The sequence below is a fragment of the Panthera leo genome, chromosome B4, assembly GCF_018350215.1.
Source record: "Panthera leo isolate Ple1 chromosome B4, P.leo_Ple1_pat1.1, whole genome shotgun sequence".
Lineage (NCBI taxonomy): Eukaryota > Metazoa > Chordata > Mammalia > Carnivora > Felidae > Panthera > Panthera leo.
This window is the reverse complement of record NC_056685.1, coordinates 135,975,260-136,002,313: the sequence shown is the minus strand read 5'-3', so window position 1 is coordinate 136,002,313 and position 27,054 is coordinate 135,975,260. Positions and strand designations below refer to the sequence as shown.

The window sequence follows — 27,054 nt, the reverse complement described above, 5'->3', positions numbered from 1 at the left end:
TGTAAGGTCACTTCTAGCTGGAGTGTTTCTGAGTCTGTGTCGAGCGCTTGTTGGATGACGGCGCCAGCGGGACGATGAATGAACGCGCGCTGGAGGGGACGTGGACTGCCTGCGGGTTGGAGGTGGGCAGGGGTCTGGCCCGTCCGGGGCGAACGCAGGCCGGCCCCGCGGCCCTACGACGTCACGTCGGTGGAGGGCGGCCGGCGCGCGGCGGGCGGGGCCGTGACGTCAGACCGCGGAGCGCAGCCTCCGGGCCGGCTGGGGCGCGGCGGCGCCGTGACGTCACGCCCGCGGAGCGCCTTCGCTGGCGGCGGGCGGGGCGGGACGCGGCGCGGGCCGGGCGGCGTCGTGACGTCACGCCCGCGGAGCGCCTTCGCCGGCGGCGGGCGGGGCGGGACGCGGCGCGGGCCGGGCGGCGCCGTGACGTCACGCCTGCGGAGCGCCTTCGCCGGCGGCGGGCGGGGCGGGGCGCGGGCCGGGCGGCGCCGTGACGTCACGCCTGCGGAGCGCGGCGCGGCGGCCGGGGCGGCGGGCGCGGGCGCGTGCGGGGCGCGGGCGCGGGGCGGGCCGGGAGCGGGCGGCGCGGCTGCGGGGCCGGGCGGCGGCGGCGGCATGGCGGAGAGCGAGGCCGAGACCCCCAGCACCCCGGGCGAGTTCGAGAGCAAGTACTTCGAGTTCCACGGCGTGCGGCTGCCGCCCTTCTGCCGCGGGAAGATGGAGGAGATCGCCAACTTCCCGGTGCGGCCCAGCGACGTGTGGATCGTCACCTACCCCAAGTCCGGTGAGCCCCGCGCAGACCCCGCCCGCCCGGCTCTGCGGCGCAACCCGCGCCGTGGGAGGGGGTGGGGAAGAGGGGGCTTCCCGTTGGGGGCGGGGAGGGCGGGGGCCGGAGCACTACAGGGCGGGGTGGGTGGGGGGGGTCGGCCGGCGTTTGGGGAAACCGAGGCCGGAGACCTTCGGAGGTGGGCCCGGGTGTCCACGGCTGGACAGCGTTCGCTGGGGATAGAGCCCGTTCGGTCGGAGCTGAAAGGAGGACAGGCCCAGGGCCGCCACCCCTCCAAGCTTCCCCCGCCCGTTACCCAGCCTACCCAGCCGGCTGTGTGACCTTGGACAGTCACTTAACCTCTCTGTTCTTGGGCCCTGTTCAGCCTTTGATGAGTGCAAAGTCCTGGTGGTTATTTGGGGAGGGGGGATGAAACGGATGTAAGGGCGTCCCTCATTTCCTGCGTGGGCACTGGGTGGGGGATGGGACCAGCCATGCTCGGAGTGCATGCCCGGCTTTCCCTTGTTTTAGGGCCGCCTCCATCACCCAGGAATCATCAGTCAGGACCCAGGGCATCATATTTCCTAGCATTAACTAATCTCGTATTCACGGAAGGTAGAGACGGTCATCTTCACTTTACGTCTAGGCAGTGAAGCTCAGAGAGGGGCAGTGGCTTGCCCAAGGTCACACAGCTGGTAAGTGGCCCAGCTGGGATTTAAAGCCAGGCTCGTCTGCCCAGGACTTGATGTTAAGAGATTATCACGTAGTGTCTCTCCGGAGGTCTGTAGGGAAAAGAGGCAGCTTTCCCGTTCTTTGAACATACCAAGGGTTTCCCTTATTGCCACTGTATTGGAGACGGAGGGAGACCCCTGGATCCAGACTGTGCAGTGTGTCTGTAGCCTGGTGTAGAAGGTGGCCAGCCTGGAGGTCATGTCGGACCAGCAGCGGTACAGCTTGCTGAAAGACCTGTATGCCTGGCTCTGGTAGCTGTGCAGGGTCCCAGCCACCTGAGAGGTAGGCCTGATCCTCTGAGGAAGGTTGGGGAAGGGGCTGTCCGTGGAGGGGGTGGGGAGTCTTGTTGGTTGGGGGAGCTTGAAGAAGTCTGGAGGTGCTGCCAGGCTGTCCTTGGGAAGGGGGAAAAGAAGCAGACACACACACTGTGCTTGCCATGGCCAAGGGCTTTCCTTCTGCTGCAGCCCCACGGCCCCGTGGGTATGGGGGCTCAGCATTTTTCAGATTTTAGCGCCATCGATATCATATGGCTGGAAGTCCCCCGGCCAGATGTGGGGCTGTACTTTGGACCCCCACGTTAAAAGTGGGAGCAATACAGACTAAAAAATCATCTCATGTCGGTTTCGGACAGGGTTTGCCTCAAAATGAATTGTGAAAAACTTGGTTTGGGGAGTGCGTTACAATTTTTGAATTGCAGATGAGAGGTTGTGCTTTTGTGTTCTTTCCTCCATTTTATGAAGTTAAGAAGCTGGTGTGGGAGGAGGCACGGACCAGGAGGCCCACTTGGAAAGCTGTGCCCTTGGAGCTTGTGGGGGATGCTTTAGAGGGACCCTGCATCGGGGGTCTGGTGGGTTTCTGCGGGGACCTTTCCAGGCACCTTGATGGGGAATGAAGCGTTAGTTTAAGGTAGTTTTCTAGATAATCCAGACTCAAATCTTGTTTGAACTTGCATCGTTCAAAGACAGATGGAAGCACATCGTGGACTTTTAATAAGGAGAATAAACATAGAGCTCTTTCCCTTGGTGACAGAAAACCCAGTGGTGGCCTTGAGACCCTTATGCCTTGTGTGAGGCCCCTTCACACAGAACCCCAGAGAGCCACCTCTTTAAAACTTAAAAAAAAAAAAAAGAAAAAATTCCAGCAGTCCTTATGGCCTCTCCAGGCTCTCACCCGTGCCTCTGAAGGCTTTCGCTCCCCCCACCCCACCGTTCGTGAAGTTTGTTACATGAAATGATCAAGGGGGTGGAACTGGTCCCCAAAGGGTGCCATGGAGATTCCCTGTCAACCAGAGGAAAGGGCTCTGGAAGTCATTGCCAGTGGCCTCTGGTAACAGGAAGATCTGGTTCCAGGAAGCCACTACCCTTGGGCACGTCGGAGCCTTGGTTTCCTCTGCCATGGAATCTGCAGCTTAAACTGGGCAATTGCGGGGTGGCCCTGGCCCTGGGGTCTTGGAGGCCATTATCTTGAGCACAGGCCTGTTGCGGCTTAGGATGCACCTGGAATGCTTTAGGAATAGGTGAGCGGCCACTTACCCAGTCCCACATGTCAGGTGCTCACCCCTCGGAGCTGTGGTTTCCGCAGGGGTGGGGGAGACCACCTTACCATCTTGATGGGCGGCTGTGAGGAAGAGGGGGATGATGCGTGAGCACCCCTCCCCGAGCCAGATGCACGGTAAGCGCGAGGAAGGGTCGTGCTGCTGATGCGGGCCTTCACTCCCCAGCACCTGATGTGCCCTGGCGCTTTTCTAGGTGCTGGGATCAGGTGCTGGGGCTGCCGAGAGCAATCCCATCTGCTGCCTGCCCTCCGTGAGCACACTGTCTGCTGGGGGACAGGTAGCTACAGGGTGGCCGGTGCCAGGCTTGGGCAAGAAGCCAGAACTAGCGGAGGCCCCTGAGAGAAACCACAGGGCCACATGGGTTTCCAGAGCCCACGTCTGGGAGATGTGGTGAACTTGGAATTGGTCAGAGCTGGAAGGGCTTGTAGAGTCCTTGTCCCCTCCCCTCCCCCACACTGATGCAGAACAGGGGTTCACGGGGCCGGGGGTTTCTGGTGGTAATTAATCCTGGCTTTTCCCTCTGCACTCCACCATGCTCTGGGAGTGTTTCTGTGTTTCTGACGTTTTAGCTCAGGTGGCAGGGTAGGGCTGTGCTGCCCGGTTCAGTAGCCTGTAGCCACGTGCGGCTTTTTGGATGCGATGAATCGAAAGGGCATAAAAGTAGAAACTCGGTTCCTCAGAAGCACTCGTCATGTCTCGGGTGCTCAGTAGCCACAGGTAGCTTGTGGCTGTCATACTGGTCTGCACGGGGGTCCGAAACTGCCATCGTGGCCGGAAGCTCTCTGGGATGGCCCCAGTTCATCCGTGATCCAGGTACGGGGAGCCCACTGTGCCTTCTGCAGAGGACTGTTCTCTTTATCTCCGTCCTCGTTTATAGTCCTTCATTTTTACCACCTCTTCGATGCCAAGTGTTAAATTCGATTGTCTGCGGAAGCGTCTTGTGACCGTGCGAGCCGGTTCCTGAAGTCACGAAGCATCAGCTCTGGGAGAGGCTCCTCGGCTGAAGCCCATGAAAAGTGAGGGGATTGGGCCTGATGGATTCAGTTGAGTCTTAAATCTTAAGACAGCTGGGGAGGCCGTGGGGAGGTCCTAGGTCCCAGGCCAGGCGGATGACTTTTCTTTGTGTACGCACGCCACCAGGCCTAGGAGAGGCCGATTGGGGAGTGTTGTGAATGTGGGGACGCTCTTCTCAAGGAGCTGGCGGTGACATTGGGAAGCCAGGCTCCTGATGCTGAAAGCTGACTGACCGGACAGGGTGGTTGTTCTCAAGGTCAGGTCAGGGGCCCAGGAAGGAGGATCACTGGAGGACTGCATGGAGGGGGTGGCCGTATTGTGAAGCCGGGTGGGATTACCGACTACAGCTACAGTCCCCCCCTGTCTGCCTCTTTTGAGCCTGCGAACAGTCTTGTGTTCTTGGGATTGTTTCCTTTTTGTAGATGGATACAGGTCCGGAGAGGGGAAAGGAGGGGAGAGGGTGGAACCGGCATCTGAGCGTTTGGACAACCTGTAGCTGACCAAGCCCCGGAAGAGTTGGGGAGAGGTCACGGGGGTGGGAACTCGCATTCGGCCAGCACCTGTTCCGCGCCAGGTGCGTCCCGGGTGTTCACACGCGGCATCTCGTTTGCTTTTCCCACAGCCTGGGGAGGGGGCCGTTGAGCGCCTTGTGCGTGCACCAGGAAGCGGGCTACGAGATGCCGAGGGAACCGCCCCCCCACCTGGAGCTCACGTTTGTTCCGAGGCCAGCGTGCACCCGTGTCCCTTTCAGTGACACCACACGGCGGCTAGTTACCCGCCTTCCGGGGGCGAGGGCAGAGGCTTGAAGAGCGTAACAGGAGGTTTCGTTCCGAGGCGGCTGTGCTGTTTCTCCTTCCTCTCCCCCCTTCCCTTTTCTGCTCCTCTCCCTGCTCCTTCCCTTCGCTCTCACTCCGGCTACCTGCACACGGTCGGGAAGGCTTGGGATCAGGGAAGAGGGCGGCACGTCCAGGTTCCTGGCTTGGCGAAGGGAGCCTCTCCCCTCATCGCCGCTTGGGCTTGGAAGAGAAAGCCTGGAGAACCGCTCTCGGGGTTCTGGAGAGAGAAAGGAGGCGGGGCCTCTGGGAGGGGCGTCTTTCTGACCCCGGTGGAACAGGAAGAGACTCCGGGCCCTCTCTGAGCTCCAGGGTCTCACCCTGACGCCTCACGTCTCATTCGTCCTCGACAGGGACGACTTCTCCTGCCTCTCCTCCCACACGCACTTCGTTACTGGTGTCCGCCCGTTTGTCCCCTGGCTGCCCCGCTGGTGGGGACCGGGCTCCTGGGACCTGGGGATTTCAGCGCTCTACTGCTGAGAGTATAACGGAGCTGTCACAGAGGACTGCAGCCAGTGAGCGCTCACATCCGTCCACCCCTCTCTGCCCCGGCCACATTCTCAGCAGTTCTTCCTCTCGCACCTGGAGTCTTTTCCCTTCCCTCCCCGCCTAGTTTACCTTTCACTCTGCAGCTAAAGTGACCTCTTAGAAACAGCTCTGACCTGGGTCTCTCCCTCATTAGACCCCTTCACTGGCCCTTCTTTGCCCTCCGGCAACATTGAACTCCGTAGTCTGTCCTCCTGTAATCTGGATTTCACCTGTTCTGTGTCCCTACTTGCCAGCCGCATGGAACTGTCGGGACCCGTCGGCTCTTTCCCTCTTGGCTTCGCCCCCTCTCTCTTCCCCTCCCACCTCCCCCGTTCCCTTCCCTCCGATTACCTGATGAGGACTTCTCATCTTCAAGATGCCACTCATCTGCTAAGTGTGGGAGTAAACATCGTTCCTGGGTCCCCCTCCTTGTATCGTTGGGCATGCCAGATGTGTCACCCCATTGTCCCATGGTTTCCATGGTTTCTGACGAGCGGTCAGTTACAATTCTCTGTTCCTTTGTGGAATGGGTCTTTTTTTTCCCTGAGTGCCTTCGAGATTTTCTCTTTATCGTTGATTTTCAGCACTTGGAATATGATGCGTCCGGGCACGTGGTTTTTGGCCTGGTGGAAGTGGATAGTGATCCTGCTTGGGGTTCCCTGAGCTTCTCCGATCTGTGGTTCGTTGCCCTTCGGTATTTTGGAGGAATTCTCTGCTGTTGTCTCGTCAGAGATCTCTTCTGTCCCATTCTCTGTCTCTCTGCTTCTGAGATTCCAGTTACACATGTGCCAGATTGATAATTGTCTTACTACTCTTGGATGTCGTGTTTATTAACTCTCTGCGCGTTTCAGCTTGGGAAATTTCTGTTTCCTTCTGAAATTTCTTCTTTCTGAAATTTCCTTCAGGTTAACTGATTTTTTCTTCTGCTGTGTCAGATCCACAAAGTCAGGTCTGTGAGCCATTCGGAAGCATTGTCCATTTCTGTTTCTGTGTTTTTGTTTTTCCTCTAGCGTTTCCACTTCTGGTTTCCATCTCACTGCCAAAATACCCTGTCTGTTCAAGCATGCTGTCCACGTTTTCCATGAAGTCCTTTAACATATTAATCAGACTTACTTTAGAATCTCTGAGTCTGATTCTACTGATTATTTGGTCTCTTGACATGAGATAATTCTTTTTCCTTGCCTTTTTTAACGAGTAGTACTTTTTCAGTTGAATGCTGGACATAGCGTACTGACTTTGGAAATGAAGGTCGTTTGTGTTTATGCTTGGAAACAGGCCTGCCTTTTTCTGCCAGGCCATTAGTGTTGGAGGGGAGTTGGTCTGGTGTGAGTTGGGCCGTGTTTGGGCTCTGTTGTTGCTCTGGTCACTTGAATGGCCGCTGGTGTTAATTCCTGTAGCATTGCCTTGTGCTTAGCATGGGGGCTGAGTTTCCAAAGGACCTTTCCTCACCGTTCCTGGCCCACTTTCACCTTTGGGTCGGAGCCTTGGAAGGGTCTCTCCGCACATCCTTGTCCCTCCTCCGGGGGTAGACTGGTTACTTGCGGCTCTGATTTACTGGCTTAGAGAGGAAAGGTTTCCACGGGGAGGCCCTCTGTTGTCTGGCCCAGCTGCACCTTAAGGTTTCTCCCTCAGGCATCTCTGAGCTCCTGGGTTTCGGTGGGGCTCTCCCAGTGATCCTGCACCCCCCCACCCCCCACCCCAGTGGTGGCCAACTCTGCCTTGATGGTGGATCTTGTACAGGAAAATCTTACATCTCTCTTCCAGCATTTAGGGGTCTCTGATAGAGCCCAGGAATGGTATCTGCCCCTCCCCAAGGCCAGCTTTCACCCATTCTAAAGCCATACTGGTTCTTCACCAGGGCCCTTGGGACAGCAGGGTTTGCTCTTCTGCCCCCCGTGTCTGAAAGCGTTTTTCCCTGGAGGGAAAAGGATCCTGGCAGGGTTTTCCCTTTGTCTGCAGCCCCAGCAACTGGGGAAGTGTCTCTAGGCTGCCATCCCGTCTCCCTTATGTGCACCTGCGTAGGTCTGCAGAGGTGAGTCCGTTTGGTGCCAGCCCTCTCCTGTGTCTCATCCTGCCTCCCCAAGCCCACGATGCACCACAATTTGTGAAAGTTTTACCCGAATTCTTCTGTCCCACTTGCGTGGCGCCTTGCTTCTCTTCTGACTCTCCGGAGGGCCTGTCTTTCTGGGGTTTCAGCTCCGACGGCCTTGGACTCAGCTGGGGGTCTTGTTCACACAGCCTTTCCTTGTCAGTGTGGGAGCCACCCTTTTTCCGGCTCCCTGCACCCTGGGGGAGGTGGCCCTGCTTCCCGGTACCTTGAAAGTCGGGTGAGGCATTGGGCCTGCCTACAGCTTCTGGAATGTCAGACAGTGTGCCGTACAGCACGGTCCTCTGCCGTCAGCAGGGAGCGAGGGGACCCAGCATGGGCTTCCGCAGCGCGTTAAGGCAAGCAGAGGGCCCGGGCCGTTGGGAGGTGGAAATTTCCCTAAGGACTGGAGTTTTCCGGAAGCTGAAGTCATTTCCGCTAGAAAGCCAGAGACCCCAGCTTGGGCTTTGTGTGTGTGCTGTGGCTCACCGGTAGCTCTCGTGAGGCTCAGCTCAGCCTGGAATGAGCCAGGTTGCCCTGGGCCCCTCCCCTGGAGCGGCCGGGCAGCAGACTGGGTGGTGGCCATGTCTGTCTTTCTTAAACCCCGAGCAGACCAGGAGGTGCGAGCACTCCCCACGTCTGTGGCGTTGCCGTCCTCACTGCTTTGCTGGGCAGGGGGCCCTCTTGCAGGTGAGGAACCGAGGCCCGAGGAGAAGCTGGCCCGGGTGCTGGCAGCAGTGGGCGTGGCTCTGGCCGGGTCAGCCCCTGGGGGCGCGTGTTGGGTAGGTTAACCTCCTCCACCACCATGGTCAGCCCCACGGTCACCACCGCTGACGCCTTTGGTAGCCAGGCGATAGCATTTAACCCGCATGGTGATCTTCACCTTCCAGGTGGGGAGACAGACCGAGAGGGGCTCATTCTGGCTCAGCATCGAGTGTTAGGAAGCGGCCGAGCCGGGATTTCAGACACGGCCTCTGGAAGCCAGTGCCCGTGTGGCCTTGCCTTTGGCCGGTTTGCCTCTCCCGTGGGAGGGGGTGAGGCCAGCACGTGAGCGAGCGTATCTGGGCCCTGGAGAGCCCGAAGCAAGGGCTGGGGTGGAGGGGTGGGGCGAGGTGGTCACAGGAGGTGAGGGGAGGAGGTACTCTCAGGCCTGGTACTCTTGCGGGTGCTGGGGCTCTGCCTGCCGGGAGCTCCAGAGACGGTGTGGGTAGGGCTCAGGGGGCTCCCTCGAGGGACAGGAGGCCGGCGCTCACCTGCCAGCTCCTGTCCCTCAGCGGGTGAGGGCGCCCAGGGCCTTGGCTCCTGGGGCTTCCTGGCCTGCTCCTCCAGTGGCTGAGCGAGAAGCAGGCGGTCCACTCGGGCTGCAGGTGACGTTCAGGGCGGTTGAGGCGGGTGGCCCGGACACTGAGAGGGTCCGCTGGGGGAGGGGCGGGTTACCAACACCTGGGCCCGAGTCTTGGGGGCGAGGCCCTCACCCTTTCTAAGTGTCCTGTTTCGGGTGGAGGTGACGCGCTCTGTTTTGCAGGGGCTTTTGGGAGGGGACTGACCGTGCTGATGTGCCTGTGGCGCCGTGCTCAGGCCTCGCACTTTATTAGCCGCTGTTTTCTTTGTCCCCTCTTTCGTGTCAGCTCCACCTGGAACGTTCTGTGCCGGTTGCTGCGTAAGAGCCCGTCTGGACTCGTGCCTTGAAACGACTCGGTGTCTGTTGTGACGGATCTTGGCCCAACCCGCCATGTGTCTGCGGGTCAACAGGAGGCTGAGGCTGGGCTTGGCTGGGCAGCTCTGCTGTGGGGGTCTCTTCCCTCGTCCAGGGACTGTCCCTCTCGGTGATGGAGCAGAGCACAGAAGGGCAAGCGGAAGCACGCGGGGTCGTGCGGCTTTGCCTTCCCGCCTGGGCCGTGGCCGGTCTCCTGGCTGTGCCCAGCCCAGCGTCCCCTTCTTCCAGGAGGGGCTGTGAACCCACGCGGCGAGGAGTGCGGTTGGGACCTGGGGGCTTGGTGGGGAGCGGGGTTCCCTCTGCTGTATGCCACGGCCACCCTGCAGCTCACTGGCTTGTCCTGTCCTGAGGCTCCTGTGTCAAATGCTGCTTTTAAAAAAAATTTGTTTTAATGTTTATTATTTTTGAGAGAAAGTTCACACAGGCAGGGGAGGGACAGAGAGAGAGGGAGACACAGAATCGGAAGCAGGCTCCAGGCTCTGAGTCGTCAGCACAGAGCCCGATGCGGGGCTTGAACCCACAGACTGTGAGATCATGACCTGAGCCGAAGTCGGACGCTTAACCGACTGAGCCCCCCAGGCGCCCCAAATGCTGCTTTTTTAAGTGGAGCCTCTCCTGACTTTCCTGGGCCCTCCTGGCGACGGGGCCTCTCTCTCGGGGAAGAGCCACATGCTCTGCCTGGTGGGCTCAGCGGGCCTAGAAGCTGAGCTCCCGCAGTGCTGGGGAGGCCTCCCGGCCCCTCCCTCCCTCTGCCTCAGCCTCGTTCCGTCCTTGCTGTGCTGGGGTTGAGGGTTCGAGCCGTATCCTGCAAGTGAGAACGTGTGGCTCGAGGCCTTGGTCTTGCTGCCCGCTTGCTCGGTAAGAGTGGGGGTGTGTGTGGTGTGTGTGTGTCATTTGTGTGTGTGTGTGATGCGTATGAATGTTGGGACGTGCGGTGTGTGCACCGTGCGTGTTCCTGGGTGTGGTGTGGTGTGTATGTGTGTGCGTGTGGTGCACGTGAAGAAGCTCTCGGCTCCAGAGTCACAGTTTTGGGTTCTGGGCTCACGGTGTCGCGTCTGTGGCCTTGGCCAGTTCACCTCTGAGCTGTGGCTCTTTGTGTGTGTGAGGTGTGATGACAGAAGCCACCTGGGGGCTTGTGCGAATCCACCGAGGACGGGGCTGAGTTGCTGCGACAGCGCCTGGGACGCTGAGCACGGCCGTCGCTGTCACGGAGGTGACTGCTGGGCACCCACGTGAGCCGCTGCGGGCTTCTCGCCTCGGTTCCCCTCCCGGTTGCAGGTGTGGGACTGGCCTGCGCCTGTCATCTCCCGAGAGCCGACGGGGCGTATGTGAAACCTCCCGGATGGGGACAGGTGCTTTCCCAGCGAGGACCTGGAGGCCACGTCAGCCTCTGTCGGGAGAGCGGGTCCGATGACTGGCGAGGGGCCCGCGGGAGCCCCAGGTCCTGGGTCGCCTGGGCCAGCTCCGCGAGGCGCGGCTTCGGACGCTGGGCTCTTGCTGTTTCTGGACGGGTCCCACTGTAACGTGTCGATGCTCCCGGCTCCGGGACACCCAGGACGCGTTGGACAGAGGGGGGTGGGTTGAACGCACGTGCTCTCCTCTGCTTCCTCTCACGACCTCGCTGCGTGACGATCCCGGGGTAGACACGGGGTAGACCGCAGACCAAGGAGCAGACCTGGGGTCGCAGGTGCCCGCGGATTCCCGGTGATCGGGTGCGGTGGTTGAGTGTCGTCCGCTAGCTTCGCTGGCGGGAGAGCCCGAGTGCCGGCAGCGGGAGGGCCGCGGGTGCACAAACCGGTTCCAGCCGCAGGGCTCCGGCCGTGGGGTGCACCCCGCAGAGGGTGGCAGCCACGATGGGGGGATAGACGGCAGGAGGCCGTTGCAGAGACGTGTTTCTTGGGGGAACTTGATCGGGGAGGCTGTGGATGTGGGCGCACCGAGCACAGCGTAGGCTGGGCTGCGGTGCCCTATGGGAAACGAGGGTCCCGTGAAAGCCACGCCCTTGAAATGGAGGTTCCCCGCCCCCACCCCTGCTTGGCTCCCGGCATGCAGATGGTCCCCCGGGACAGAGAGTAGAGGCATCTCCTCTGGAGACATTGACCCCACAGACGACCGTGAGAATCTGCATGTGCTCAGCGGGGAGAGTCCCCGGGTGGGGCTGCCGCTGCAGACACAGGAATCCCCACCAGCAGGCCCTGCCCCCCGCATGGCCGCGTCTGGATCATTCTTACCTGCCGTTGGACTCGAGCTCACCGGGTCTTCAAGTCTCCAGAACGAAGGACAGAGACCTGTAAAAACCAACAGCAGAAAAAGGAGCTTGGAGGAATCCAGGGCGATGCAAAAAGCAGTAGAAAACCTAAAACAGCAGAGCCCCACCCGCATCGTGACCCTCCAGAGCCACCCTGGAGAGCGGAGACAGATGAGCCTTCCCCGAAGAAAGCGACGGCACCAGGAGGGAGCAAGGACAGATCACTAAGGGGCTCTTGGGAAGCTGAGATTTTGAAAACTCAGTTGTGAGCTTTGGATGGTCAAGCGGAGGAAGTAGCCCGGGAAGTAGAAGAAAAATTTTTGCAAAATGATGGCAAATAGGAGCAAAAAAATAAGAAAATTGGAAGTTCTCAGGGGTGCCTGAGTGGCTCAGTTGGTTAAGCATCCGACTCTTGATTTTGGCTCAGGTCATGGTCTCGTGATTTGTAGGTTCAAACCCCATGTTGGGCTCCACACTGACAGCACGGAGTCTGCTTGGGATTCTCTCTCTCTCTCTCTCTCTCTCTCTCTCTCTGTCTCTGTCTCTCTCTCATGCTCTATGTCTCTCAAAATAAATAAACAAAAAAAAAAAAAAAAAAAAGGGAAGATCTTGGAGTTCCAGAAAGAGAACAGAGTACGTAAGAGAGAAGACTACAGAAACTGGGATGTCCAGAGCTAGAGGGCATGAGCCGGAGAGCCCCCGAGTGTCTGATACGACGAGTGGGTGAAAGCAGGCTGGAGGCCCTGTGGAGTCTCAGCAGGAAGAGGAGGCCTTAGTCTCCAGAGGCAGAACAGGCCACGTTCAAAGGCGTGGGACCCAGGAACTCAGCGTTCTCACCGTGCTGTCGCACGTCCGGGGCAAACGCTCTCCAGCCCGCAAGCTTCCGGTCACGAGCAAGGTGGGCACGATTGCTTGTCCTGCTCGGTCCCCAACTCAGGCGGCAGCCGGAGGCGGGCTCAGCCAGTGCGTGGGAAGACCTCAGTGAGGGCACACGGATTAAGGACGAGGTACACCGGCCGAGGAGATCCAGGAGGACGCTCGTGGAGAGCGGAGGGGGCAGCGGAATTGGCAGGACTGAGAGCGTCCCAGAGGGCTTGCCACAGAGTCCCGGAAAGAGTCGCTAATGGCTACGGGGAAAGCGAAGCAAGCAAGCGAAGGCAGTGATTTACTCCGGGAAAGTCGACGTCTTGTGTAAGAAAGTAAGTGTGACCATGACACGGTGTATGTCGAGCAAAACACTCAGTTAAACTCTAGGGAAGACCAAAAATCATGCTGCGGCCACACTGGCAGGAGGGAAGCTTGTGAGTGAACTTGGCCAGGGCCTGTCTTCATCAGTTGAAAATCGGTAGACCCTGGAAATCACACAGATCGTGAAAGAACTCTCTAAGCACATTGGACATTTGAGGGTAAAAGAACCAGCCGAGGGTTTGCTCTCGGTGGGACTGGGGCCGGGAGGACAACTGGGTTTTCTGTTACTCGTCTTCCGGTGTCCTGTGGCTTTTTAGACCAGTGTGTGTCTGACCTTCGGAAGTGACAAAAGTGACAATAAGAGAAGGCCCCGGTGGTTTGGGGCCCAGGCCCGATTGGTTCTCACCAGAGTGCCGGTTCCCTCTGTCCCCAGAGTTTGGGTGGGAATTTTGATGGGCTCCACCCCCCGCGTGGTGACAGGCGGGCCCTCGATTCCTGGGGAGTCCCGCCCACAATGCCAGACACTTCCTAGGGGTCTGGCCCCAGAGGTCCAGCGTCAGAGTGCACCTCCGCCGTGCGAGCCGCGGTTCGGCTGGGATCAGCAGAAGCGCTTCTGGAAAGGATCGCATCCAGTCGACTCGAAAATGGAGCTGTTGGAAAGCGCGTGGCTCGTGTCACCCCCCGGGAAGGCCGCGCCGCCCGGCCGGCCCTCCCGGGTGTCTGGTCTGGAAGCCTGGCTCTCCTCTGCCTCACCTTGGATCTGCTGGCCGTCAGCCTGCCCCTGCTACGGGGCTCCTCCCGTGCTCGCCTCCCTCACAGGCCTCAGACCACAGGAGGACGGTTGGGGGAGCCGAGGCCCCACCCCACCCCTGCCTGCACTCGTCCATTTTGGCCCGGAGGCTGCTGGAGCGGAGCAGTGCCTTCCCCCCCATTTCCCTGCAGGCTACAGGCTGGGCTTCAACAGGGCTGGCTTTGCCCTCGTGTCTGCTGGACGTGCTCGGAGGCCACGGTGGTGGAGGGGGGGATTCCGTGGCCTTATTGGTGCAGGAGTCAGCTGTAGCCGTCGCCCAGGGCGTGGTTTCGACAAGAGGGGCCTGACGGCTTGTGTCCCTTGTTGGGACGAGGGTGGCCTGGGTGGGCAGGAGGCCGTGCAGTGTCCTCGTGCGTGAGTGGCCCTGGTGAGTGGAGCCTGTCGTGGTGCTGGGAGCTCGGAGAGATCTTCATTTGCCTTGAGGTTCTCTGGCCTGGAGGAGGTCACCTTGTGGCCCTGACCCCGACAACCCCGTGAAGAAGAGAGGGGGGTTGCCGTGTTTTTCCAGGGGGGAGGGGCGGGGACTCCCCGGGCCGGCTCTCCGTGCAGGCTTCTTGAATGAATAGAGGGACATGTGGGGGAATAGCCCTCGGGTGGCCACCACCAGATCCCAAGTGAGGACTGTGGGCTAATCCCTTGTGGGAGACACGTGGCTCCACTGAGGGGGTGCCCCAGAGCGGGGAAGGGGCTCCGAGCTGGGGTGCCCAGGCCGGGAGGGTCTCAGGGGAGGGCCCACCTGGGTCTGGAGGATGTGTGGGTGAAGACCAGTCCTGTTTCCCAGGTGGGTGGGGGCGACTTTAGATGGCTTCGTTCCGTCATCCAGGCCCGTGTGCTTACTCGGCACCTCGCCTGTGTCGGGAGCCGTGTTAGGAGTGTGATGGGAGTGTGGTGGGTGGAGTAACGACCCCCGAGGTGTCCACGTCCTAATCCGCGAACCTGTGGGTATTTCGCCTTACGTGCAGGGGGAGGACGGAGGTCGCCAGAGCTGCCCTTCGGGTGGGAGATTGTTCTGGATTGTCCGAGGGAGCTCCGTGTGTGCACAGGGGTTCCTGGCAGAGGAGGCAGGAGGCGGGGTTAAGCAGTGTGGCCCCAGCTGGACAGGGGGAGCGCCGACGTCCTGATTTGAGCCCAGCGAGGCCTGCGTTGGCCTTCTGACCTCCGGAGCCGCAGGACGGTAACTGTCGTTTGAAGCCACGGCGGCTGTAGAAACTAATACATAACGAAGACGTTTTCTCTGTCCTCGCAAGACCGCCGGTCACACCAGGGCACCGGGTGTAGTAGGACAAGAGGGACAGGGCGCTGTGGGGTTGGGGGAGGGCTGCAGATGAGACAGGGGTGTCCGAGAAGGCTTCTGGGACCAGTGGCCCTAACGAAGACCAAGTCTAGGCTGGTCAGGCAGAAGGGCAGCCTGGTGAAGCTGGGGCCACGAGGGTGCTGAGCTCTGGGGGGGGCTGGAAGGCCCGGCCACAGCCCGGAGTGCCAGGGGGTAGAGGGAGGAGAAGGGCCCGGGGGGGCCGCTCCCCAGGAGCCGAGAGCCACGGGGACACGGCAGGTGGAAGGGTCGCTGCAGCCGTGGTGGCCACGAAAGTGGGTGGAGGGGCCTGCTGGGCTCCTGCTGACGTCCGGGGCCCTGCTGGGTGGTGGGACCTCCGGCGGTGGCAGTGGACATGGAGAGGACGGACAGCAGGGAGAGGCGTGCGTGCCACTGGTGCCCGGCCGGACCCTGGTGGACGGTAGAGCCTGACTTTGGTCTTCGGGAAGGGGCTTATGAGAGGGTGTCTGGAACCACGTATGGCTGGCCAGTGTCGTCGTTGCCGTCCTCTCTAGCTGGGGTTTCCTGTGACCATTCCGTCCCCTCTTGCCAGCTGGCTCTGGCCCCGGAGAGGCCAGGGTCTGCCCGCTGACCGTGTCCTATGTGCCGGGAGGCGCGCAGCGTGGCCCCCCGTAGCTGGTGCTGAGGCCTAGGAAAGGCCAGGCCCAGTTGCTTGACCGGGAAGTGGACGAGGAGGGGCTGGAGGGGCCCGTGGGGACAGGCCAGCGGGGAGGCAGGTGCAGGGCCTCCTCCGGCTCCGAGGTGGCCAGCCTTCCCGAGTCGGTATTTACGGAGGCAGGGATGGGGCTTCGGGGACTGATCCGTCAGTGTTAACGTGCGGAGAACGTCTGTCCGGGCCCTGGCCTGTGGGGGCACTAAAAATGGGTCCTGAAGATGTCACCGGGAGAGGCCCGTTTTGGGAACTCTGCCCACACTGATTTCTAAGGGCGTGGACTCCCCGGTGCAGGTGCCCTGGGCTGTCGGGTGAACGGGCCTCACCAGGAGGCATGGGGTGGGTGCCACACACCGGCTGTGTGACCCGGGGCACGGTTTGGCCTCAGGTTCCTCGTCTGTAGGTGGGGGTGATGGTCCCCCCCCTTTCGGGTTGGTGGGAGGATCCTGTGGGTTAAGAGGTAAAGTTATTTCTGTGTGAATTTAAAAAGCCACCGCGCTATTTTCTTCAGTGCCTTTGCTCCGAAGCTGCTTCCTCTGGGAAGTCTTCCTTGACCAAGCTGTCCTCTTCTGATCACTCAGCAGCCAGCGTTTGTCCGTCCCTTCAGAAGATGTGAATTCAGCACGGCCAGGTGCCGGCTCTCCTGGTGCAGCAAAGCTCCTGTGTCTTCATGGGGGGGGGGGGGGGGGCTTAAAGGAACGCACAGACTGTCCCGGGTCGTGGCGCGGCACGGGGACAGGGGCCATGTGGGAGCGTTAGACGTGGCCGGTCAGGGAGCCCTCACCCCCGGAGGACCTGCGGGAGGGAGGAAGGGGCTGCAGGCAGGCGCCTGCAGGTGCAGACAGGGGGGTGGGCTTGGCACGCTCCGACCTGCCAGGAGGCCAGTAGGAGCTCAGTGGACCAAGAGAGGGGGTGGGAAGGGGCACAGAGTGCCGAGGGCAGGCCTGCAGGCCGTGGGGAAGACTTTACCCCGAGGAGATGGGAGGCCCCCCCGGAGGGCCTTGGCGGTGGGGCGGGGGGTGCCGGCTGACATCCGGGCTGGAATGTTCGTTCTCCTTTGTTGAGCAGGGGGAGGGTGGGAGCCGGCCCAGGTGAGTGGGGCCGAAGCAGAGAGCGATGGGGGCTCTGGAGGTGCCCCCGGGGGCGAAGGGCCAGCTCTTCACTCACCTTGGTGGCAGAACCCGAGGCGCGCAGAGGCCCGAGCAGGGGCCACAGGCGGGCTGGCCGTCTGCTGCGGGGCCGCCCGTCCCGGGGAGGCGACGGGCGGCGGGTGTTCCTGGGTTGACAGACGGGCGTGGGGGTGCGTGTGGGGCTGGCTTCGGTGGGGGGACGGCATGAGGCCCTCCGGGGAGTGCAGACAGGGGTGTGAGGCAGTGCTCTCGGCAGTCAGCGTTTCAGGGGGCGGGGATGGGGAACGGGCAGCAGGCCGATTCCGCCAGAGTAAGACGATCAAGGTCTTGAGGAGAGGCACCGGCCCGCTGTGTTTGTTTCTTCTGAGAGGTCAGGTGGGATCGTGATGGGATAGCCTTGGGCTCGCCGGGGACCCGGAGCTGAAAGCCTGTGCAGAGTGGGGTCCGCACACGGGGGCCAGAAGAGGCACCCGGAGCCACCTCTCTCCCGGGGGTCACCCCGTCCGTGCTGGCGCTCTTGCTTGCCTGTCCTGCCTGTTCCTGGGCGTCCTGCTCACCGGGGCTCTGCCCTCGGTGGCCACGGGTGCGGTCTTGGGCAGCAGGTGCGGCCTGGGGAGCGGGGCTGGCCCTCGGGCTTCCTCTGAGCACCGCTCCCTGGGCTTCTCTCCCTCCAGGCACCAGCTTGCTGCAGGAGGTGGTCTACTTGGTGAGCCAGGGGGCCGACCCTGATGAGATCGGCTTGATGAACATCGATGAGCAGCTCCCGGTCCTGGAGTACCCCCAGCCGGGCCTGGACATCATCAAGGTACTCTCTGGGCCAGCAGCGCGCAGGCCCTGGGGCTCCCTGGGGTCCCCGAGTGACAGTGGCTCCTGAGGGGCTCAGGGGGCCCATGGCTGGGGGAGAGGGGACAGCCAGGACAGACTGAGGCCCGCGCCCGAGGTAGGCAGTGACGGTCAGGTTGGAGTGGTGGGTGTCGTGGGTGACTTCGAGGTAGAAAGGGGGCTCCCCAGCGTGGCTCACCCCGTCTGTCGGGGGAGTGGAGGAGGTAGCCCGAAGTCCAGTCCATCCTAGTGCTCCGATGGAGCCTCCCTTCCTGTCCGTCACCTCTCAGCCCAGACCACGGTTCCTGCGTGGACTGCCCGTCCGTTCTCCCTCTAGACGAGCATTCTGAAATACAGCTCCGAGGGTGCGCCCCGCCCTCCTCTCACTGCTCTCCAAGTGAAGTCCAGAGTCCTGTGGGAGCCGGTCTCTGCCTGCACCCCGGCCTCCAGTGCTCACGCAGCTGCCCCGGGGCGTCTGCACCCCAGTGTTGGCCACGTGGATCCAACCCGTGTCGACTCCTCCACGGAGCCCTTCTGTAGCGCCGTGCCCACCACCCGCGGGGCCCTGCCTTTGACCCTGGCGTGCAGCCGAGGACAAGACGGACAAGGCTGTCATGACCCTCCGAGAATTTGCATTCTAGCGAGGGAGACCAGCAGGGGAGGAAGAGCAAGAACCTGGGGTTTAATGGCGATACCGTATAGGGCACCGTATAGGGCACAAGGTGGGACAGCACACAGGACGGCAGGCGCCTCTGGGGGATGGCTGAGTAAGGTCCCAAGAGAGGAGCCACGCGGGCAGGCTGGGACGGGCAGCAGGGAGCGTGGGCCTGGCACATTCCGGGAGCAGCAGGAAGGCCCGATGCCGATGTGATTGGTCCAGCAGACGCCCCTGGGCACCTCGGCCTCCTGCTTCCTCTCTGCCCTTCACGGCCCGGGCAGGCCCTCTGAGCAGACCCCTGTGCCCGTGATAGCTTGGCTCACACTGTGGGTGCCCGAGGACAGGGACCACGTCTCGTCCGGTCTGGAGGGTGGCCAGATGTTGGGTGAGAAGTTTGTCAGGTGCGCTGCTGGTCCTGAGGCGGGCGAGCAGCCGTGCGTCCTCTGAACGCTATTCCCTCTGACCCTCTGCAGGAGCTGACGTCGCCTCGCCTCATCAAGAGTCACCTCCCCTACCGTTTCCTGCCCTCCGATCTCCACAATGGTGATTCTAAGGTAACCCTCCTGCCCCCACTCCCTGGCGGAGCCCCCAACAAGCAGAGACTGTCCCGTAGGGCTCAGGTCCCAGTCCTGAGTTCCCAGAGGCCTAGGCGTGCTATGACGCGGTGAAGGCCAGCTTTGAGCTCTTGTCCCTAGCGTTTTATCCGTGGTTCTAATTTAGGCTTTTCCTCGCAGCGGAACCTGGGCTTGACCAGCCTGGGTCCAGCCTTGGTCCTGTGGACCCACGGTCGCGTTCACGGTCTCTGACTTTCCTCACTTTCTTGACGTGCTCGGTTCGTGACGCTTCTGATTCTCATCAGCAGTGTCCGGACCGGCCTGTTTCTGTCCTCCAGTCCCTTTGAAGTCATGGTGCAGGACGGAAATGTAACACAGATGCCGTTGCAGGGGGAGGGTGTCCTCGGCTGGAGCGGGGCTGATCTTGGGGTGGGGGGTGGGGCGTCTGTGCGGCGGCTCCGAGGAGCAGCGACCGAGCCGTCCCTCCCTCCCGCCACAGGTCATATACATGGCTCGGAACCCCAAGGACCTGGTGGTGTCCTACTACCAGTTCCACCGCTCCCTGCGGACCATGAGCTACCGGGGCACTTTCCAGGAGTTCTGCCGGAGGTTCATGAACGACAAGCGTAAGTGTGTCGGCCGGTGCCATCAGTGGCTCCCTCGTTGCCCGTGCATGCGTGTGCCTTGTGCACCATGCCCCCGGTCCCCACGATAAACGCGTGGGTTGGGCCTGCTTTCCTGCCCACGGGCGGAGGAGCGGGGCCGGGGTGGGGGAAGCTCACCAGGGCGGCAGCCGGGGCTTCCAGCTCAGAACCCCGTCTCTCTCAGCACGTCGTTGGCGTCCTGAGAAGTTCCCCAGGTAAAAGCGTTTCTCTTCCTGCCGGGATTTTGAACAGTAGAAACGGAGGCCCAGATAGTCCTGCTGTCGGGGACAGAGGCCCGAGTGGGGACTGTGGCTTCGTGGGCGTTCAGCTGCCCTGGAGGATGGGGCAGGCAGGCTTGGGCCCCCAGCTCCCGGCTGTGTGACCGGGGCCTGCTTTGGGTTAAGGACAGGCCGTGCTCTGTACAGGAGCTCGTCTGGGGAGGGAGGAGTCAAGCTGGGGGCCCAGCTTGCCAGGGGCCCTTCCATATGTCCCCCCCCCCCCCCCACTCCCCAGGGCGGGAGAGCCCGGGCCACACCCACTGCACTGGGGCCTTGTCCGTGGAGTCGGCAGCCCCTGCCCGAGGTGGCTCTCCTGTTGCCGTCCGTGGCCTCTCGGGGGACCCTTCCGGGACCAAGAGCGGGAGTTCAGTGCGGGTTTGCACCCGGAAAGCTGGAGATGGGCCACATCAGTACTTCAGTTAGATCTGGGCCCAGACGATTCCATACCCGAGTCTGAAGATACACTTCGCATTTTATTTCCCGTCTCCCGTCCCAGCGCTCAGCCTCGCTGTCCGCTTGTGTGGCCCAGTCGGAGGTTCCGCACTGAGATTATGGGACAAGACCAGGGTGAGGTGCACGGGGGAAATCAGGAATGTCGTGTCCCAAATAAGTCCCGGGCAGCTGAACCGGAGCTCCCTCCCAAGCCTCTTGGAAGGCCGGCCCCTCACGGGTGCAGTGGAGCACACGTGGCCCTCGGTGCCCGGAGCCTGGAGCCCGGAGCTACTGGGAATCTGCTCCAGCTCTGCTGGCGGTGGACGCGGGGGAGGTGGCCACTGCACTTGCCCCAAAGTCCCTGGAGTCCACGAAAGACCCTCTGCCCAGCCTCCTCCCCCACCCCCCCGGCCTGCCTGCCGTCTGGCTCAGGTCCTTACAGTCTGCCAGGCGTTTGGAGTAAGCCATTTAATGTGGTTTCCAAACCACGTGCTTAAGTGTCAGCATGTTCCGCTGCCTCTAGAGAAGCAGCCACCCGCATGGCGACAGCGTCCCGTAGACAGGCGGCCACCAGCTTCTGACTGCCACCTGGTGTCGGTCTTAAATTAGCTCCTGCTTGGGCCAGGGTGGTTAAAAGTTACCCCGAAACAGGTGTTCCCGAGTTTTAAAGGTCACGGCACGGCCCGACACTGCAGTTCAAGGCCACACACAGTTGCTGCGATCCCACCAGAGTCTCCCGCCGCGTGTACTTAGCCCCCCAACGTCCTCTCTGTTCTCCCAGTGCTGGCAGCCAGCGCACCTCATCTGGGGCCCTCGGAGGCTCGCGCTGTCCTCTCTGTGTGAGGTTCCAAAGAATTCGAAGAACACAGTGCAGCAGAAGCAGTGGCCGGGCACCGTTTGCTAATAGAGTGACCTTAGAGGACCCGCTCCCAGGGCCCTGCGTACGGGTGTTGCGGCTTGTGCACTCAGGGTGGGGGTGCCTGGGGCCGCATGCCAGGTGACGGAGCGTGGAGGCCCGTCCCGCGGGCAGGGTCACTCACGCAGAGGGGGGAGAGTGAGCTGCTCTTCTCCCAGGTGATCTGCTTGGATGAGCACGTTGACTTCCAAGAACGGAGGGAACACGGTGGGGAGAGGCAGAGAGGTGCCCTGGTGGAGCTTCCTTCCCAGGGTGGCACAGCCCGAGTGGGAAAAGCAGTGTCCCCGCCGTCAGGGTCTGTCCCCTCTCTGCACCTGCTAACCGGGGCTGGGAGAGACACAGGCATGTGCTGTCCTTGTGATCATCGGCCCTGTGCAAATGACCGCTGTCCCTATCTCTCACTGTCCCCGCTGCCTGTTCTTATGTGCAGTGACCACTGTCCTCACCGTCCCCACATCACCCCTCCTGTTCAGTCCCCACGTCACCCCCCATGGGCATTGCTTGCCTGTTCTGCAACTTTTCTCACACAGCCCCTTGGGATGACAGGGAGTTTTCTTGCCTTCTCTGTTCATGACTGTTTGACTCCTGCTCTGTCCCCGGACTCAGGTCACCTGAACTGTGTGCCAGCGCGGGCAGTGACCCGGGAGGCGGGTTCTCCTCTTGGGGCCCCCGTGCTTATTATTAGCCCGTTGGTGAGTTGGTCCTTGTTCCCTTCTCTGGACTCTGCCTCGTCCTCTCAAGTGGGAAGGCTGGCCTGCCTTTTAAGGCCGGCCTGCTGTGTATGGGGTGGGCGGGACGTGCCGGGCTGGCCGTGGGAGGCATGCCGGGGGGACCCCGGGCCCAGCAGCTAGACCTCTGCAGTGAGGAGACCGAGGCCCTAGCGGGCTAGGATGTAACCCGCGGTGGGTCCCTAACAAGGCCTCTTGGCTGAATCCATGTTCGCTTTGTTCTGTCATCTCTGCCTCTTCCCCCGACCCCTGCCGGAGCCCCTGGGAAAAGCCCAAGCTTTTCCCTTGGGATCTGGTCCTTCGGGCCACCCCTCAGTGACCCCTGACGGACTCCAGCTCCCTCGGGACGCTCCTTAAGCTGTGGGGCCAGGCTGCTGCTGTGCCGCCACCTGCTGGCGAGACAGCAGACTGACGTCATGGCCCCGGGCTGGCTGGGCATGGCAGCAATGGGTTTTCCCAGCCTGTCACGCATTTAAATCCACGAGGTTCTCTGCACCGTGGGGGGTGGAGGCTACGTTCCTGCTTGAGGTGTGACTCTGACAGGGACAGGAGCAGTCCCCTGCCACCCCCTGGCCTCCGTGTCCCTCGGCAGTCCCAGTCTGCGCAGGACTGGGTTTGTGTCCGACCAGAGGGAACAAGTCGGTGCTTTCCCCCCAACAGGCCCTGGGGCCGCGAGCATTACGTGGGTGTTCTCGCCGTGCTGGCTGCTGGCTGCCCTATAGGTCCTGTTGTCACCCCGCTTGTGGAGGATGAGGCTCAGAAAGGCCAAGCGGCCTGCCCCGGTCACACAGCCGGCGCGGGATCTGAGAGGCCAGGCCGCCTCACCCGGGGCATGTCCTTTGCCATTCCGCTGTGCCCCCTCTGTCCCGTCTGACCTTGTGCTCTGAGCCACCTTGATGGCTCTCCTGTCCTTACACCTTTAAGTCCATTCACAGCCCTGATACACCCTTCCGGGTCTGTCCCCACGGGGGACGGGGCCCCTCGTGTCACGGTGCCTCCCTCCCGGCGTCGGTCACTCGTATCTTCGCCGCCAGTCGTCTTGGTGACTCCAGACAGGCTGGGAGCAATTTGAGCCCAAGAAGCGGGATCCACGGGCCCAGTGTTTGTGGGATGGATGGGCACCCGGGGGGGAGCAGGGCTACGGGCAGTGTGGCCAGCGCTCCTGGCTGGCGCCTAGCACCCGGCCGGGCTGCTCCTTGGTGCCTGGCAGGGCCCCGAGTTCTCTGGCTGAGGCCTTCCTCCATTTAACACGGAAGGCCCCCGGGAAGACTCATCTCGCTGAGGGAGCGGGTGAGGATCCGTGGTGTTTATACAGAACATTTCGAAGCAGTGGGGCCGCACGGACTGGCAGCCGCCCCCCCACCTGCCCATGTGGCAAACCAAAGCCCTGAGGGGTGTGGAAAGTGTGGGGGCTGTGGTGTGGGGCGTGGGCCTCGTGTGTCAGCACACACCGCCCCTCCTCCTCCCGGCGACTTCCTGGTTCTGCCCGGCATTGTGCCCGTGGCCCTCTGGCCTGGCCTGTACTTTGTCCTGCCCCCGGCGGAACCGACCGGCCCCGTGTCTCCGTCGCACCGGGCGTGGCTCCCTTCCTGGTGACCTCGTGTTAAACAGAAACTCGTGGGAGCCCGGTAGCGTCCTTCCCCCTGCTGAGCAGAGGCTTTGTCCCTGGTGGTCAGGTCTTCAGGGCGTCCGGGGGTGGGGGAGGGGAGGGGCCGAGGACCGTTGGCAGGAGAGACTGGCACACAAAGCCGGGGGTCTGGGACTCGAGAAGGGGCTCACCTGGGGGACTGCCCCCGGAGCTGAGAGCTCATTCTCCCCTTCCTGGACCACAGCTGTTGGCCAGTAAGAGCGGAAGCTTCTGGAAGGCAGGGAGCCAGGCCACCCCACTTGTGCACGTTGGTTCCCCCTGGGCTGTGATTTCACCTGTCCCCTTGTCTCCGCAGTGGGTTACGGCTCCTGGTTTGAGCACGTGCAGGAGTTCTGGGAGCACCGCATGGACTCGAACGTGCTTTTCCTCAAGTATGAAGACATGCACCGGGTGAGTGCTGGGCGGGCAGCTGCCGCGGGCTTGGCGCCTTCCGCCCCTGGGCTCCTGCCGCAGGAGCCCGCCTGCCCCTTGAATGCCGTGGCGGCCATGGCCGGAGCGTGCGGCCCGGCCTCTCCGAGACCCCCAGCTTGTGGGCGAAGGGACTCCCGTGTTCCAGGTGTGCCCGGAATCCTGGCGGCCGGTCTCCGGGCTGCGCTGGCACGTGGGACCCTGCCCTCGTCCCCCAGGCCCGGGCCCCGGGGGCAGTTTCCGGGTTGGACGGTGTGCACTTCAGAAAGCCCCGTCCGTGATTTGCCTGCCGTGGCCGGGGGAGCAGGGTGACGGCCAGACTCGCCCTGCTGCCTCCTGGCACCGGCTCCACAGGTGACTGGGGGAGAAGGGCTGAGACGGCAGAGCCCGAATTTCTCGTCTCTCGTGGCCTGATTGCCTCAGAGGGGCAGCGCTCAGATGGCTGACACGGCGGCTCCCAGGGCGAGGGCTTCTGAGTGCCCGACACCGGGTGTGGAGGAGGAAATGGCACTAGGTGGTTGTTGCCTGAACGTTCCGGGCTCCACCGTGGTGTGGGAACAGTTGAAGGCGAGATGTGCCTGTGCCCTAGAGGGCTCGCCGGATGGAAGGAGGGCCTGCCGGGTCACGCGTCACGTAGTCATGTGTCGCGTCATCGCTGCCGTTAGCATTTTTAATGGCCTTACCGCGTGCTGAGTTTTATCGAAAGTTCTTTGCACGTGCGTTGGCTCACTTAATTCTAGAACGCCGTTATCCTCTCTGCTGGGGCCGCGTCGTCTCTGGAGGGACGTTTCTACGGTTCCCCTTTTTTAGGACGGACGAAAGGCGAGCCTGCCCTAAGCCCCTTCCCTCTCTGGCTCCTCTGCTCCGCTTTGCCGCAGGTCCCCTCACAGTGGTCACCCCTCCTGAGCCCGCTCTGGCTGGGCTCGCCCCTGTACCCCCACGCTGCTCTGTCAGGGTCACCTGCGGCCGCCACACGGCTCAGTCCCACGGTCTCTGTCCACGTCGTCCCGCGCGACCTCCTGGCAGCAGGTGACAGGCGATCGCCCCCTCCCCCTGGCACTCAGGACGCCCCACGGTCCCGCGTCCCTGGCTGCTGTCTTCCCGGGTGCTCGGTGGTACGCCCGGGCCTCGGGCCTCAGGCCGGGCTCTCGTCTCTTGCCATCCCTGCTCCCTCCCCTGGTGACCGCCCGCCAGACGTGGACCCTCCCCGCCCTCGCTCTCCACTGGCCGCCCCTGCACCTTTCTCCCTGAAGGGCCGCCTGGGGAGTCTCACCAGACTGCAGGTTTCCCCTCAAATGCTCCGCAGCTCCTCTGTGCGAGATCGTGGCGGCCAGGTCCATCTGTGTCCCCTGGTGAAAGTCGTGAGTCACCCTTAACTTCTGACTTCCTCTCACACCTCGTGTCCCTCTTCCCAATCCCGTGGCCTCTCTTTTCCCGATATGCCCCTATGTGACCACTCGGCCCCCAGTCTCCGTGGTCCGGGTCAGCATCACTTCCAGCCTAGGTCATCACTCGTGCGGCCTCCCGGGCGGCCTCCCTGTGTCCCCCAGGCCCGCGCCCTGTGTGACTGCAGCACGGCGGCTGCTCTGACGGTGCGCACGCCGGTCGGATTGTGCTCCTCCGGCCGCACGTCGCTCTGGGTGCAGGTCAGGTCTCACTCAGCGGCCCGGTGCCTGGGCGTCTGGCTCTGCACTGGCTGCTTGTTGTTCTTGCCACCTGCGGGGCCGGCTTCTGTTTCAGGGGCTTTGTTTGCTGTGGCCCCGCCTGGAACGTTGTCCGATGCCCCACCTGCGTGGGTCGCTCCCTCACTTCTTTGGGTCTCTGTTGCCATTGGTGACACTTCCCCCGATGCCCGCTTGAATCGGCCCCTCCCCATCCAGAGCGTCCGCCCTTTCGCCCCGTGCTTTGTCATCTGTGTCTGTGTTTTGCTCACCGTCTCCCCTACCAGAGTAAGCTCCACCGGGGCTGGGAGTTTCGGTGCCTATTTCTGCTTGTACGTCCGTGCCTGATGCGTGACAGTTCTCAGGACGCATTTGTGGATGGAAACGTGGCCTTCACGGCAGAAGCCCTTCCTCCTTGTTAAGAAGCCGGAGGCCCAGGGATCGAGGGGCTCGCCTGGGGTGGGCTGCCGCAGGCTCCGTGAGGGGACGGCGAGCGAGCGAGCGAGCCTGGGAGGGCGGCTCCAGGCAGAGCAGCCCGGCGTCCTGACCAAGGCCACGGCTCAGGCGAAAGAGTTCATGTGGAGAGTCCACGTGGTTCCTGGTGGTGGGGATGGGGACAGGCACTGGGAGGGGACTCAGTGACACTAGGTAAGGTAGGCAGGGCACGGTGTGGAATTTGGCCTTGATCCTACAGAGATCTGACTGGAAACACGGAAGGAGGAGCAGGCTCTGCATGAAGAGGGGAGCTCGCTTTTGGCCTTGTTGAACTTGAGGGGACCGCAGGACGGCCAGCAGGGATGCCACGAGCAGGAGGCCCCGTGACTCGAGCTCAAGGAGGGGAACAGGTGGTGTGGGGCCCTCGTGAGTCCTGCCTCCAGCGTCTGTGCCCTCCTGCAGCCTCCCATGCCGACACCGGGCCGGGCCATGCGAATTTGGAGGCCTGGATGGGCACGCCGCTCTCAGGAGCCGGGGGAGGGCTCACGTGCTGGGCTGGCCCTCGTAGACTTCGTGTGGGATGCCCGAGTGTCCCACTGGCGACGCCGGGGGAGAAGAATGGTGGCCCAGCCGCCAGCCCTGCCTGACCACCAGACGTGAGCAAGGCCGTCACGCGTCTCCCAGGCCCAGGGGTCTACGGATGGCTGCAGGCCCGGGAGGGGGGCCTCCGGGAGCCAAGTCCCTCCTCTCCCGGGTGCCGACCTGGGTGTGGGCGTGGGACCCGCTCTTGTCGAGGCCTGTCTGGGCCCCGTAAGCCGGGAGATGAGACCGCTCCTCCGTCACAGGGTTGTAAGAGGATCACAGGCGGCATCATCTTCGAGCAGGGCCTAACGCACGGGAGGTCAGTAACACTCGGCGAATGTCCGTCATTGTTCTTTTTTCACATCTTAGGGAGGTGTAGTGCATACGGTCCAGTATACAAATCGTATGTCCATAGCTTGATAGATTTTTTTATGCACATACATCTGTGTAATCATCACCTAGATCGGGATCCAGAACATTCTAGGTTTTTCCAGTCAACGCCTCTGCTTCCCGTTGGTGACCAGTCTTCTGATCTCTGTTGGTTCCGGTTAATTCTGCTTGTTTTCGAGCCTCCCGTGAACGGAGTCCTGTGGCACATACGCGGGTGTCTGCCTTCTTTTGCTCAGCGTAACGCTTTGAGCTTCGGCAGTGCCTCGTGGGGCAGCTGGTTCTCCGTTGGTGTGGTTTTCCGTTGCGGC

At 62.0% G+C, this 27,054-nt stretch overlaps 1 protein-coding gene and 1 long non-coding RNA gene across 7 annotated transcripts in view; one reads left to right on the top strand and one right to left on the bottom strand.

Moving 5' to 3' along the window:
* The first annotated feature begins 574 nt into the window (after positions 1 to 574).
* SULT4A1 (sulfotransferase family 4A member 1) overlaps positions 575 to 27,054 on the top strand; it is a 37,886-nt gene continuing 11,406 nt past the window's right edge. For all 4 annotated transcript variants that reach the window (XR_006205166.1, XM_042948068.1, XM_042948066.1 and 1 more), the window contains exons 1-5: positions 575 to 781; positions 17,265 to 17,395; positions 18,544 to 18,624; positions 19,124 to 19,250; positions 23,566 to 23,660. Coding sequence is in view for 3 of the 4 variants with exons in the window: in XM_042948068.1 (XP_042804002.1) it covers positions 613 to 781; positions 17,265 to 17,395; positions 18,544 to 18,624; positions 19,124 to 19,250; positions 23,566 to 23,660 (603 nt within the window). In the remaining variant the exon portion in view is untranslated. The remainder of the gene's footprint in view (positions 782 to 17,264; positions 17,396 to 18,543; positions 18,625 to 19,123; positions 19,251 to 23,565; positions 23,661 to 27,054) is intronic.
* LOC122225237 lies at positions 2,430 to 6,235 on the bottom strand. Of its 3 annotated transcripts, none has more exons than XR_006205167.1 (2): positions 5,777 to 6,235; positions 2,430 to 5,373 (listed from the first exon to the last, which is right to left on the bottom strand). It is a non-coding gene; the product is annotated as an uncharacterized LOC122225237 (long non-coding RNA). The 3 variants fall into 3 exon arrangements; XR_006205169.1 differs by having other exon boundaries at positions 2,430 to 5,370; XR_006205168.1 differs by having other exon boundaries at positions 2,430 to 5,117.